The sequence below is a fragment of the Sceloporus undulatus genome, chromosome 4 (genome assembly GCF_019175285.1).
Source record: "Sceloporus undulatus isolate JIND9_A2432 ecotype Alabama chromosome 4, SceUnd_v1.1, whole genome shotgun sequence".
Lineage (NCBI taxonomy): Eukaryota > Metazoa > Chordata > Lepidosauria > Squamata > Phrynosomatidae > Sceloporus > Sceloporus undulatus.
Genome location: NC_056525.1, coordinates 61,904,662 through 61,918,760, shown reverse-complemented (window position 1 = coordinate 61,918,760; position 14,099 = coordinate 61,904,662). Strand labels below are relative to the sequence as shown.

At 42.2% G+C, this 14,099-nt stretch overlaps 1 protein-coding gene across 1 annotated transcript in view; it reads right to left on the bottom strand.

The window, feature by feature from the left end:
- Positions 1-5,924: 5,924 nt before the first annotated feature.
- FMOD (fibromodulin) overlaps positions 5,925-14,099 on the bottom strand; it is a 21,571-nt gene continuing 13,396 nt past the window's right edge. Inside the window, exon 3 of the mRNA XM_042465782.1 lies at positions 5,925-8,115. Within this exon, the coding sequence (XP_042321716.1) occupies positions 7,964-8,115 (152 nt within the window). The 3' untranslated portion in view covers positions 5,925-7,963. The remainder of the gene's footprint in view (positions 8,116-14,099) is intronic.

The following is a 14,099-nucleotide window of genomic DNA, read 5'->3' as shown; positions in this document are numbered from 1 at the left end:
AAGGTAGGCTTACTGCTGAACATAAAGAAAACAAAAATAATGACCACTGAAGATCTACATTCAACCTAGATAATGAGGAAATAGAAATAGGAGCTTATCGCTCAGCATTTCAAACTGGCTCCAGCCTTCTAGGCTGGAGCTGGGACGCGGAATGGAGGTGGGGATTATCAATGACTAAATTGCTGCCAAATCACTGACCACCATGCAGCCCGGGTCCCAGCTGTGCTCAGCCACCACCTTTCAGAAGTTGGAAAGCTTTCCGACTTCTAAAACGTGCTGGTGGAGCACGGTTTGGACCTGGCTGGAACGTGGGCTGATTGCGGCCAGTGGTTCAGTGGTGATTTAGTGAGCGATAATCCACACCTCCAGCCCGCGTCCCGACTCCAGCTCGGAAGACTGGAGCTGGTTTAAAATGCCGAGCAATCAGCTCCTAGTCGAAGATTCTCTGTACCTTGGAACAAATATTGATCAGAACAGAAACTGCAGTAAAGAAATCAAAAGAAAACTAGGAATGGGAAGAGCAGCTACTCTTGCACTTTGAACGCTTTTTACAGCAGTTGAAGTAAATTTCAAAGGGGGAAAATGGGAAGAAGAGAGAGAAACTGGGACATTTAAAAAATTATCTTAAAAAGTGGGACAACATAGTATTATTCAGGGCTGTCCCTGCCAAATCAGGACCATTGGAGAATATGGAAAGCAGGGGGTGTTTTGAAATCAATTGCTAACACACTTTGTGTTAGATGATGTCTACTAATCTTCTCCCTCAGTTGCTGCTGTTGTAACAATTGGATGAAAAGAACCTCAGGCAGAGGACAGGAAATGAAAAGATAATATTAATTATCTGCTCCCAGTTTCTGTGCAGAGTTTTTACAAAGAGGTTTTGCACCTCTGGTTTAGCTATTATGGAGTTTAGAAGGATATTGGCCCTGGGATACCACCCAGTAGGGGGCTGCCTGAAAGAAGTGATAACTTAGGCTCAGCTTGACAGCATTTACTTTGTGTCTAGTCATGTCTTGTATTATATTTATTTGTTAAAATATGCATGGCATGCTCTATAGCCAAAAACCCCAGGATGGCATACATTTAATTTAAACAGTTTAACATTTGAACAGGAAGGCATAAGTGATACTCCAAAACACATTGAACGATATAACCATTTAAACCCACTTAAATGACAGAGATAAGAAGACTAGAAATCATCAGGGCAACAATGAAAGAACTAGGCAAGATCTTAAGGAGCACGATAGAATCATCCAGTGGAATTCCCCATCACTGTGCGTAGATGTAAGAGCTGGACAGTAAAAAAAGCAGATAAAAATAACATCAGTGGTGCTGAAGAAGGACCCTGTGGATAGCCAAAAAGACAAACAAATGGGTCCTTAAACAGATCAAGCCTGAAATACCTCTAGAAGCCAAGATGGTCAAATTGAAGTGTCATACTTTGGCCACATTGTGAGAAGGCATGACTCATTAGAAAAGACAATAATGCTAGGAGAGAAAGATCACACACCAGATGGATAGATTCTTTCAGGGAGGCCATGGGTCTGAATTTGCAGGCTCTAAGCAGAGCATGGGAGGACAGGGGGTCTTGAAGATGTGTCATCCACAAGGGCACCATGAATTGAGGTCTACTTGGGGGCAGTTAACAACAACAACAACAAAGTGCAGCCATATGTGCATTCAACATAACTATCTGAAAGAGTCTGCATATTTAACAAACTTATAGGTTTTGCCTATATGGAATATTCAGTGCATTGTGCTTGTATTCTTTTCTGCTGGTTTAGCTTCATAATTCACAAGTTATGCCAAATATGCATGGAGAGGGTGGGGCCAGTTAGGTTGATCTCCCCACAGCACATTGATAACCCTGCTTGAATAATTCGTATGAGATTATTCACACACATTTTGATTCATTATTATTCATGTTCAAGAACATAGAGTAGAGACATCTGACGGTGCAAAATGAATCTTCAGGAGAATAACGGTATTCACCAGAAAGGCTCGAGCATGTTAGAAATAAGAGGAAACAGAATAGCCACATGGCTATTTTTGCAGCAAGTATTGCATTTTGGCCTCTAGAGGGCAAAACCAGACCACACAATTCCTGTTGCAAAATAAGTTCAACAGTAAAATAGGAAAACTTTCATCTTGCAGACTTCCTATTCCCACAACAAGGACAGTTGCTAGAGAAATTTGATTCTGGGTTAAGGCTCATTAGCATGAAATTTTGGCATGCATTAAGTGCTAGTGCTCAAACCAGGAATATCTTCCTCTGAGCAGATTCAGAATAAATTTCATTGTCCTGCATGCCCTATATCACCTCAACATCACACAGCTGAGTTAGTAGAAAAAATTCCTAGTTGTGAGGATTTCCTAATCAGAGGATGTTGTTTCCAGGTTGGCTTGTAACTTCCAGACTGCAAGGAAAGCTTTCATGTTTAGAAGGGGCTTTCTCTTCTGTTCAAAAGGTCATTATCTACAGGTGGAAAATAACAAAGATAGTGTTGGAAGGGGACTGTCATTACTCCCCTTTCCCCATTTAACTTTAGCCCTGGATATGACTTAGCTGTATGAAAAATTGACATATAGCCACATCTTGTTCAGCCTGTGGATCTTCAGGTTTCTTATTTCAGAACTTTAGACTAGAGGTGGGAAACATGTTGCCTTCCAGATCTTATTGGATGAATTCCCATGAATGCCCATGCTGGCAAGTACTGGTAATGCTGGCAAGTGTTGGGCTTGTTTGTTTGTTTGAATTTGAATGCAACATCATTTGGAGCAGAGCTTTGAAAGATTATATTTTAGGACTACCAAAATCTCAACCATGGCACAGTACAGATTGCCAAAAAGTGGTGTACCAGCGCTGGTTTTAGGGTTAGGGAGCACGCACAATCTACACACAGCCTAAACCTAATACGTACCGCTGGTGGCATAATGGTGGCACCTTGTGTACACGGGCACCACCATTATGATGTCACGGCTGAACCATGTCCAAACAACACGGTGTGGGCGTGACGTGTTCGTGCAGTGTCTGGCCGCTTGGGGTGGCTTAACAGCAGCGCTGGAAGGAGCTCCGAAACAGAGCTCCTTCTGGAGGGCACATTGTTCCTGCAGCCACCAAACGGCTGCGGGAACGGCCCCTTTCTCTCCTGGCTGCGGCTCCTGGGGTGTGAAGCATGAAGCCCCAAGGACACCCCTTTTCGGGACCAGGGAGAAGCATCTTCCTGGTCCTGAAAAGTGCTGGATTGGGGCCTTTGGGCTGCTGCAAGCTACCCCAAAGGGGTGGTCTGTATCCCGCCCATGCTAGCTAAAGGATTCTGGGTGTCAAAAGGTACACTGTAATCTGGAGGCCTGTATGTTCCTCACTCCTGGTCTGGATTCTTCTGAGGCCATCTAACCTAATTGGCCATGTTCTGGGTTGTTGGTATTGTTTATTTTTTTCCTATCCTATGCTCTTACTATAAAGTGGATAGAGAGAAGTTTGCACATGTAAGAGGCAAGAGGGTGTAAATTCTCCATTGGTTACATATTGGACATAGGTAAAAATCATATATTGTAACTATCGTAAAGCTAAATATCACATATATATGACTGCATTCATGCCTCTGGTCCCAGCCACTGCTAGAATGAGGACCATAACAAGTTCCAACCAGTGCTCAGAAAGATTACTTTTCTCCACTGTTACTCCTTGAATCTGCCAACTAACATAGCCAGTAGTTAGCCAAAATGGAAACCTTCCTTCTGAACGTGTTTCAACTGATGTAATGTAGACTTTGACAGGAGATAAATTTCTCACTCCTGGTTTGCTGTATTTGTTTAATTTTTCAAACAAACGGAAGGTTCACACTGCAGATTCCCCCCCCCCTGTATATGTCAAACCTGATGTGATTTTAAGGGAACAATTCTGTACATAATTACCTGGGAATAAGCCCAACTGAATTAAATGGAGCATTTGCTGTTTTGTTGTTAATTGCCCTCGAGTCGATCTCAACCCATGGTGACCTTGCTAATGAGACCTCTCCAAGACTCTGTATCCTCCACTGCTCTGCTCAAGTCCTGCAAACTCACACTCGTGATCTCTTTAATAGAGTCCATCCATCTTGCATGCAGCCTTCCTCTCTTTCTACTTCCTTCTACCTTTCCTAGCATTACTGTTTTTTCCAATTCATGCCTTCTCATGATGTGTCCAAAGTATGACAATCTGAATCTTGTCATTTTGGCTTCTTGGGAGATTTCTGGCTTGATCTGCTCCAGGATCCATTTGTCTTTTTAGCTATTCACGGAATCCTTAGCACTCTTCTCCAGCACCACAGCTCAAATGAGTTGATTTTCCTCCTATCCTCTTTCTTAACTGTCCAGCTGTCACATCTATACATGGCAATGGGGAATACAATGGCCTGTACGTTTCTAACTTTTGTGCTCAGTTGTATATCCTTTCACTTTAGGATCTTCTCTAGTTCTTTCATAGCTGTCCTTCCTATTCTTAATCATCTTCTGATTTCCTGGCTGCAGTCTCCATTTCTATCAATAGTTGATCCCAGGTACGAGAATTCTTTTACTATTCTTATTTCTTCATTCTCTAATTCAAATTTGTGTAGGTTCTCTGTGATCATTATTTTTGTTTTCTCTACTCTAAGTATAAATACATAGAACTGTACTGTAAGTGTATTTTTAAATAGATTCAGTAAGGCCTGGTACAGACGGGCCAAAAGCGGTGTGGTGGTATCGATACTAGGGTTCAGGAGCGCACAGCAACTGCATGCCCCCAAACCCTAGGACATATGGGGGCCGCTATGACTGCGTGGCCCCGCCCACATGGGGCGTGCATCCATGATGCAAGTGCTGTGCAGCATCCATAGGTTGCTGCGCTTGCATCACTGATGCACTATAGTGTGGTAATGACACACTTGTGGCGTCGGACACGTGCTCCGAAAAGAACTCTTTTTTTCCATGTTCTTTTTGATGCGGAGGGACGCTGCATGGCTTGGCTGTTGCAGTGTCCCTCGGGAGCAGAAAGGGGTGGCTGCAGACCATCCCTTCAGGGTGATCTGTACAGCCCCTAAGACTCATCATGGCTTTTCCTTTTCAGAAGTAGCCTCTTACTGCAAGCCCATCATCCCAATCCATATCTGAATTAGAATGCAGGGGGAAGGGGTGTACCTAAACTATAATCTGAAATTGCTATTCCACCCATCCCCTTAAAAAGACCCATATAGTACGAAATCCCTTGCTCAAACAGAGTAACAAACTCAAGGAAGGATGTGGCGGAAGTGAAAAAGGCTGGATTCTTAAAATGTTTGGAAGGCTAAATAACAGATTAATGGTGAAGCTGGAACCACTGACTAGGGCTTTCCAATGGAATTCAGAGATTAGAACTGTACTTTGCTAGATCTTGTTTCCCTTTGATGCCTACAGGACATCCACATAAAAAGATGGCTCTGAGCCTTGCCTCTGTTTTTAGAGTTTCAGTATGAATAATGATTTGTTTTAATGGAAGGAAGGGTGTGTCTTTTCAAACCTTTTCCCCGAAACCCAGACTTTATGACCCTAAAGACTACAACTAGTTCCTTTCTGAGGTGTGTCTCCCCATGATTGCATTTCCAATTTGGCACTTTAAACATTAAAACAAAAGCATGAGAAACTCTTATCAGTCCTTTCCTCTAGAAAACAGATTGTAAAGTTTAGGCATTTTTGCAGTTGCTCCTCTGTGACTGTGACATATGCTGTGTGTAGGGTCTCCTGTGGCTTATGGAGAATGAGCACAGTAATTAAATGTATGTGTGCTGTGCAGAAACACCCTTAGAAGTACGAGCAGAAGTTCTTCCAAAATCCCATGTTGTGGACAAGTTTCCTGCCTTTTCCTCTTATCAACACCACATGCTTCAAATCTAGTCTGTGTAATTGTCAGTTTTCAAGGCATTCCATGCAATTATAAAAACTATTTTATTGATCAGTAATGATATCTACAGTTCATACTTCTACATATTTCTTTTATATTATCAGCATGCACTTTAAATACAAAAGAATTTGATGCCATTTTGAATGTCTCAGGATCTCTATAATATTCACTCCTCCTTCTATGTATGCCTCCTACCCTCTCCTCCATGAATCATAAAGAAACACAGGAATTCAAAGGCTAAATGATGAGAGCTGCAAGAAGAAAGGTGATGTAAATTCTTGGGGCAGGCTTTGATGCTACTGAGTGCACAAAATACAGCCCAGATGTTTCTACAGCCAAGCAAAAAGTCACAACTAATGCAATTAAAACACGGGAAGCTAGAATAGGATTCTGTTGAAAGAATGAATGTGATTGGATTTGAACTGGATTGGTATACCCAAATGGACACTTATAGAATAGTATAACCATAAATCTCTCAGTTTTTCATGATATGCTGCTGAAATAATACCTTGCTGAATAATGGTGGGTTCTTGCCAGATACTTTAATGCTGACTTGGTTCACATTACATTTTATAACTGGTTGTGAACGTTACTTCAGTAACAGGAACATTCTTTATATGCATAGAAGCAGCATATGGAAAGAAATTCTGTATTTTGCAAGCACTGATTAATAAACTGAACTGCTCTATAGCAGGGGCCTGAAAAAAAAAGCTTTCCAGTCAAGGCTGAAAGAGGTTAATAATATGCAGTGTATCCAAAGCTCCAAGTATGGCTCAGTACCATCATAAATGTACACATCCATTAAAATTCCTTTTTCTCCTTTGAATGTTTTTCTACCCACACAAATGTAGTGTGAATATGGATTTTCCACACATATAATGGACCTGCCTAGTTGTGAGAAACTATAAATGATTTGGAGGACTTTAGTAACTGACCCAGTAATTGCTCTTTAAATCTGTCTAAAAACAATAGCTTCAAAATCCAGATGGAAGCATTTTTCTAAATCTTTCTGCCACCAAGTTACTGACTACACAAAAGTGGAAGAAGTAAAATATAAAGTTGACATTAAAACATGGCTGTTGAACGTTTTAAAAAGTGTAAGAACAGTGAAGTAACAAAATTACTCTCTCTGGAGTTGTGAAAGTATTTGGGGGTACATTTATCTTGTATCCTTCCATAGCAATCATGATGAACATTTTTATGAGTGATATGATTTGGGAACTGCATGGTAGAATTTGATATACTGCATCATGATTACAGTATGTCATTTTGTTATTACATGTGTTTGAGTGACTGTGTGGCTTTTGATTCCTCACTCATTTATTTGTGTGTTGTTCTAATCAATATGGAAAAAAACAAATTAAAAATAGAGAGATAAAATGGTAGGAGGATGCTACTTAATCAGCAGCTTGATACCAGGGGAGCCATATTCATGTTTGAAAACCATCTGAAAAGCTGGCTCCTACCCTGTCAGTAATTTTCTCCCTCTTTCTGTTTCTTTTGCTGTTTCCCCACCCTGTTTCTCTAATTTCTCCTTGTTGTGCGACCAGTTGTTTAATCTGTTTTCATTTTGTTTGACTTCAGTCTTCTCTGTCTGCCTCCCAACAACATATACATGCTCTTTTCCCCTTGCGTCCCTCCTACATGGAGCAACATAGCCGAAAGGCACTAAACTTCTAAAGCAATGCATGTGAAATGAAACAACAGCAGCAACAAACATCTTCTCCACTACCTACCCAAAAGGAGAGACAAACACTGCCTGACAGTATCTCAATAAGAGAAAGTTACAGTTCAGCTGCTGAGAGAGGTAGAACAGAGAGAAGGTGTGGTAAAGGTGGTCAAAGATTTTGCTTGCATATATGTGTCATCACCAGAATGGCTAATATGTGCCACATCTGTTGGATCATGTTACCAGTCTTTCCTACATTATACAATTGCAAAAGCCAAATCAAATTAAGCAGTGTTAACTTGAGAATGTAGGCCTCTATCCCCTCCCCCCAAATGTGATTGCAAGAAGGATTTGGCCTTTTTCTGACTGTTTAAGAAAATAAAGAAAGGCAGTGGCTAAATCTCTATGACACTGGCCCATCGCAGGCAGAGTGGGGCATCAGAGGGCACATTACTCCGATGGATATCATTCCCATCCAGTCTCAAGACTTGTAGCCTGGAAAAATTCATGATGTCTACAATGGTGCAGAAGCTGCTGATGGTGAATTCTGGAAAAAGAAAAAGAAAGAATGTGTCAATTTTCCTGATTTTAGGTACCATTCTTCTAAACAGAGGCAACTCAGGGAAATAACATTAGCATCTAATTTCTAGAGCAACTCCAGGAAGTAGCCATTTCATATGGAGCTACAGTTATCCTGAAGCTGTAGTCTCTGGTATTAGCACAAAGACAATATTCTCATCATCCACCTTTTGGAAGAAGAGGCAATGAATGTAGAATTGAATGGCAATTTGCTGGGAAGTCAGCAGATTGGCCTTTGACATCATCATCATGAGGATGAAAATTGAGTATGGCTAGGATTTTCTTTTACTAAGCTGCTGAGCTCTATCTATAAAGCTGGCAAAGTAGGAAATGATGGAAGTTTAACTTCTTTGGTGGTTGAATTTTTAGGCCGTTTTATAAATAATATAGAAGTGATTACCTTTACTTTGCATATCATTCCCATAAGAAATCACAAAAACTCAACAAACACTCTCTGTAATAAATATGTTTATCTTTAAGGTGCAGTGACAGACTAACATATCTAATGCTTTGGAAATCACACTATATGGGAGCTGAAGGTAATTGGAAAATGTAGTGTCACCTGTTAAAAGAATGCAGGGAGGCCCTTCAGAGGAGAAACATGCCAGAGCTGGCTTGGGTAGCTATGTGAGGGGATGGGCAATATGAGGGCATTGTACCTCCAAATAAAAATGCTGTCCCCCTCTCGAAAATCTTCCTTCAGTCCCCAAATTGCTAGCATTGTAGAGAATGATACACTAAAAATAATTCATACCTAGAACTCTTACATTTGCTGTGTTTACATACCCCTGGTAACTTGGTTTGCCTCTTCGTATTTTTAATTGCTCAACTTCAATATAAAGTTACTACAATGCTAGAAATTTGGGGACTGCAGGAAAATTTAATTGAAGCAGCAGAATTCTTATTGGGTGCAATGCCTTCATCCTGCCCCCTTAACTGTACCCATGCACTTGTGTCTCTCCTCCCACATCTTCAAGATAACCATTCTTAGGCTTCCAGTGAACTCTGAAAGACTTTTAGAGGTGTGTTAGCAGAATGGGAAGTGGTGTTGTGTTGCTGCAGTGAACTTTTTGAGTCGCCAGAGGGCAACCAAGGTCTAAACCTTGGCTATACATTGCATTTTTTTTCTAAGAGCAGCTGTTCTTGAACAGCTGCTCCTGGTTTAAAAGCTAAGGAAATCTTATATGGGCTACAATGGCAATATTTTGGTGGGAAAGATTCAGGACTGTAATAGTCTTTCACACAAAGCCAAGGGAGGAGGCAGACAGCTGAATGGGTCTGGGATCCCTCACATTGCTGGTGATGCTAGAAAATCTTTTCTGTTGGATGTAGAAGACAGCATCAAGGCTGGTACCTGAAGAAACAAAGGTTATCAAGGATTACCATGCTAGGTCAAACCATGGTTCTACAAGGAAGCATTCTGGCTTCCATGAACATCCAGCCTGATGCATCACATCAAGCCTAGGCAACCTGTCCTTGTTTGGTTGTAAAGACATCCCTTCTCAGAATATGGTGGCTGTTTTCTAGCTAACATTCAGAAATATTCATGACTAGAGCCAGAGTGATGTAATGGTTTGAACGTTTGGTTGTGATTGTAGAGATGAGGGTATGAATCACTGTTCAGCCACGGAAACCTGTTGGGTGATCTTGAGCAAGTGACACCCTCTAGCCTCAGAGGAACTCAAAAGCAAACCCCTCTCCCAAACAAATCTTGCCAAGAAAACGTTTATAGTTGTCGTAAGTCTGAAATGACTTGAAGGCACACAACAACAAAGAGTAGCTATATGAAAAAGACATGTCTGCTGCCCCAAGGCAATTTCAGGGGCTCCGTGCCACCAGTCATTGCCCTGCATCGTTGCCGCAGCCACCAAATGGCACAGCAACGATGCTCTGCCAAAAAGAAGCTGCCTAGAGCAGCTTCTTTTTTGCGACGCCACAAATGGGAAAGGGCGCAGCTTCTTGCCAGCAACGTCTGGATGCTGAGTGGCACTTGCGTCATCATGGCGCCCCCGTGTGGACAGGAGGCCACCATGATGGTACCGCTGTTATGAACTAGGGTGTGCGCTCCCGAATTCTAATTTTGGCCTGAAGATGGTGCTCTCCACCCATCTGTACTGGGCCTCAGTAGGGACATCGTGTCATAAAAGTACCACCTGATGAAATCCTATGTTCCACACAACTATTCAAAAATACAGGAGCACTATCATCTTATGTAGCCACCCTAGATCTGATCTATCATGTCTGCATTTATACAATCCTTTGAAAAACCTCTTACTCTACTGGGCAAAGCAACAGGTTAATGTCAATACATTCCAGTCCATTGTCAGTTTTAGTTCAACTGGGTTCACCTTTAATGCAGGAGAAAGAGAACTGGGGCAGCAAGACATCTATATAATGACCCTGCTTGTTTCTAGAAACAATGAAATCATTATGAAAATGATGAGACTGTGATTGTGATGATGATGATTTTATATCCTAGCTTTCCCCAAAAAAGTGAGTCTCAAGACAGTTGAGTAAATTATCCATTACATAAGACTATTCGAAGCAAGGGCACTGCCTATAAACTTCATGTGCCTTTCAAGGTGTTATTAGGTGGTTAAATCTGATAATCTCCATAATGACCTCACTGTTTCCAGGAGGAAAGCTGTTAAAAATAGTGCCAACATACCCTACTGGAACTATACAGTCGGCCCTTCTTATGCACGGATTTTTTATACACAGATTCAAACATACACTGTTTGAAAATGTTAAAAAAAAGTATAAATTTCAAAAATCAAATCTTGATTTTCCATTTTTTATAAGGGGCACCATTTTGCTATGTCATTATATTTAATGGGACTTGAGCATACACGCATTTTGTTATACATGGGGGATCTTGGAACCAAACCCCAGCGTAAAACAAGGGTCCACTGTATTAGAAAATGGACAAGGAGGGAAGAAGTAAAAAGCAGTGAGTGGTTACCAACCAAGTACTCCCAGGTGTAGGAGAGATACGGGCGAAACAGATGAACATGAAAAAATGGCTTGAAGCTCCCTTTTGTTAAAGTGATCCAAATCCCACCAACTACACTGCCAGCTCCCAAGACAGTTAGAGTGTGCATGTCATGACCACATGGTGCAGCTTCAAGCCATGTCACTGGGTACTTTTTTATTGTTCCCCCACCATCCCTGTGCACAGTCACAGGAACACACAACTTGCGGCATGTGCAGTGCTCCACTGGAACAGGGCATCGAAGCAGAGGTGTGCCCATGCAGATGCCAGCAAGTTACAACCATGCCCCCTTTACCCACTCCTAACCCCATCACTCCTCTTTGACTGTCTGGTTTGTGTATGATTTACTTATCTCCATGAAAGGTGTCACATTTTCTCCTTTTGGCATTGCCACCTCCACCACTTGGGTACAGCAGCTCTGTCCCTTCTAAATGCGCTCCTTCTAAATGTGTATATATGCATAATTAGGATTAGGGTAGAGCACCCTTTAGAGCTCTCTGGTAGTCCTGCATTTAGATGTACGAATGAAGGTGCACATTTTCCAGGAAGAAGTGGAAAAATTCAGCTCCTTTTTAGTCTGGCTTTTCTCCCCATAGCATGGCTTGAAAATGGTTTCCACCTGGTTTTGAGACTTGTATCATCTAAACGCCCTACCTGGAAGCGGTCGGAAACTTGCTTATTTTAACTATCCCAAAGTAATATATGCTTTACTGAGCAGCAGAGCTTGGAACTTTTCAGACTACAATTTAGAATCCCCAGCCAATTTGGCTGCTGGCCATTCTCACTGCAGAATTCTGAGTGTTGTAACTGAAAAATAAAGGCTCCAAACAATGGTCAAGGATGACCTATGTCCATTTATATGCCCCCAAAATGTGCATGGTGTATGTGTAAAATATTAGGAAAATATGTTTCTTACCTCTTTCACACCACTTCAATCCTTCAGGGGGAAACCCCCATATAGTATTTGCCTTTCTAGGAGAGCCAGTGTGATGTAGTGATTAGAGTGTTGGACTCTGACTCTGGCAACCAGGGTTCAAATCTCTGCTTGGCCATGGAAACCCACTGGATCAACTCATTATAGATACTGGGCAAGTCACATGCTCTCAGGCTCAGAGGTAGGCATGTGTAACCCTCCTCTGAACAAATATTGCCAATAAAACCCCATGATGACCTGAGAGTCTCCATAAGTCAAAAATGACTTGAAAGCACACAACAATTTGTCTCTAGCTTCCTAAATTCCTGTCCCTTCTCTTAGCTGCTGTCTCTTTCTGCCTGTACAGAACTGATTAGGGTTTGACTATAAACATATTTCAGATCTTCAGGTGAAAAACACCTGGAGAAAGACAAATGGTTATTCTTCATCAGAGATATGCCTCTGAAGAACAGGATTCTTCTTAACAGAGCATGTTAACATTATCTTATAAGCCCAGCAGCCACCAATTCTGTATATAAAACTAACTGAGCTACTGAGTCTGGTTGCTCTGCAGCATTCCTCATTTACTATGGGAAAAAAAGCAAAGGCTTTCTGAAAAAACACATTAAAAATCTTTAAAGGTCAGTTGCAAAGCTGCTTGAAAAAAATGAGCGAATAAAGAGAAATCCAGAGAAGTAGTTTAACTGTTTCACTGCCATAAACGGCCAGACCCAGATTTGGAGCTAGATACGTGCAATATTTGTCAAGCTGCTCCAAGCTGTGCCTCTCCTCCCCATGGGGGAAAAAAGGAGCACCATCAACAGAAATTTATTTTACTGCTCAGTACAGCTGCATGCAATCTAAACCAAGGATGACAACACCCCAAGGTGCAGGGGCCACACACGCCTCTCACCAGATCTTGGAGGACTGCATGTAGCTTTTTCAGATCTCAGAGTCTAAGGGCTGGTTCTCACTGGCCTTTATGCCGGGTTACCAATCGAATCCAAGGAATGGCGTTCCTATTGGAAACCGAATTAACTCTAGAACAGTTCTAGAGTAACCCGCAATCGTTCCCACTTAAAATCGAATCATAAAGCGGGTTTTTATTTGATCCGTGTTATCGTCATTTAACGCGGGTTAAAAAAATAGAAGGGTCGAACCTACATTTTTCCCTTGATTCGGGACAGGAATCGGAGTATTTAAATAGGAACGATCAGCCTCTGAAATCGGGTTAACTGGATGGGAGGAGCGGAGCGCGATGGGCTGGCCTGGGGGTGTCACCCTCTTTGGTCTCTTTCTGCATCGCCAGCGCCATTTTCTTCCATTCGCATAGACTCCCCCCCCCCGGTGGATTGCAACCTCGCCTCTGTTTGAGGAGAACCACTGAACACCATTTGTAATGGAGAAAGGCTGGATGCACAGCGATCTGGGGGGGGAAATAGAGCCTTGCTTTCTCTCTTTCCCAAACGGAATCTGGGGAGACATAGGAAACCCTGGATATATATGTGTGTGTGTGTGTGTGTGTGTGTGTATTCCACTTTATCTCTATCCCTGGAGACTTCTGCCCTCTCCTCTTTTGTATTGTGTCCTCCTTTCTATCTTGGACGTCTCTTGCTCTTGCTTTATTTGGCTTTCACCCTCTTCTCTCTCTTAGGTCTGCAGCCTCTTGCCTCTGGGATCGTTCTCTTTTCTCCTTTTCTGTCTTGTGTCTCTATCCTACTTAAACCCACTGCCTTCTCCTCCTTGATCCCATTTTCCAACCCTGGGCTTTGGATCCAGAGTCTCTACCCACTTAAACCCACTGCCTTCTCCTCCTTGATCTGATTTTCCAACCCTGGGCTTTGGATCCAGAGTCTCTACCCACTTAAACCCACTGCCTTCTCCTCCTTGATCTGATTTGTCAAACACACACACTTTCCCATAGGCTCTTTCCAGAGGAACTATGGGATGGCTCCCAAGAAAGCCCTGGGAGCAATCTTCCCCAAAGATTCTCTCCCCATGGGGCGGCCAAAGCGAATTTGCGGAACCGAGGCTCTTTCCAGAGGAA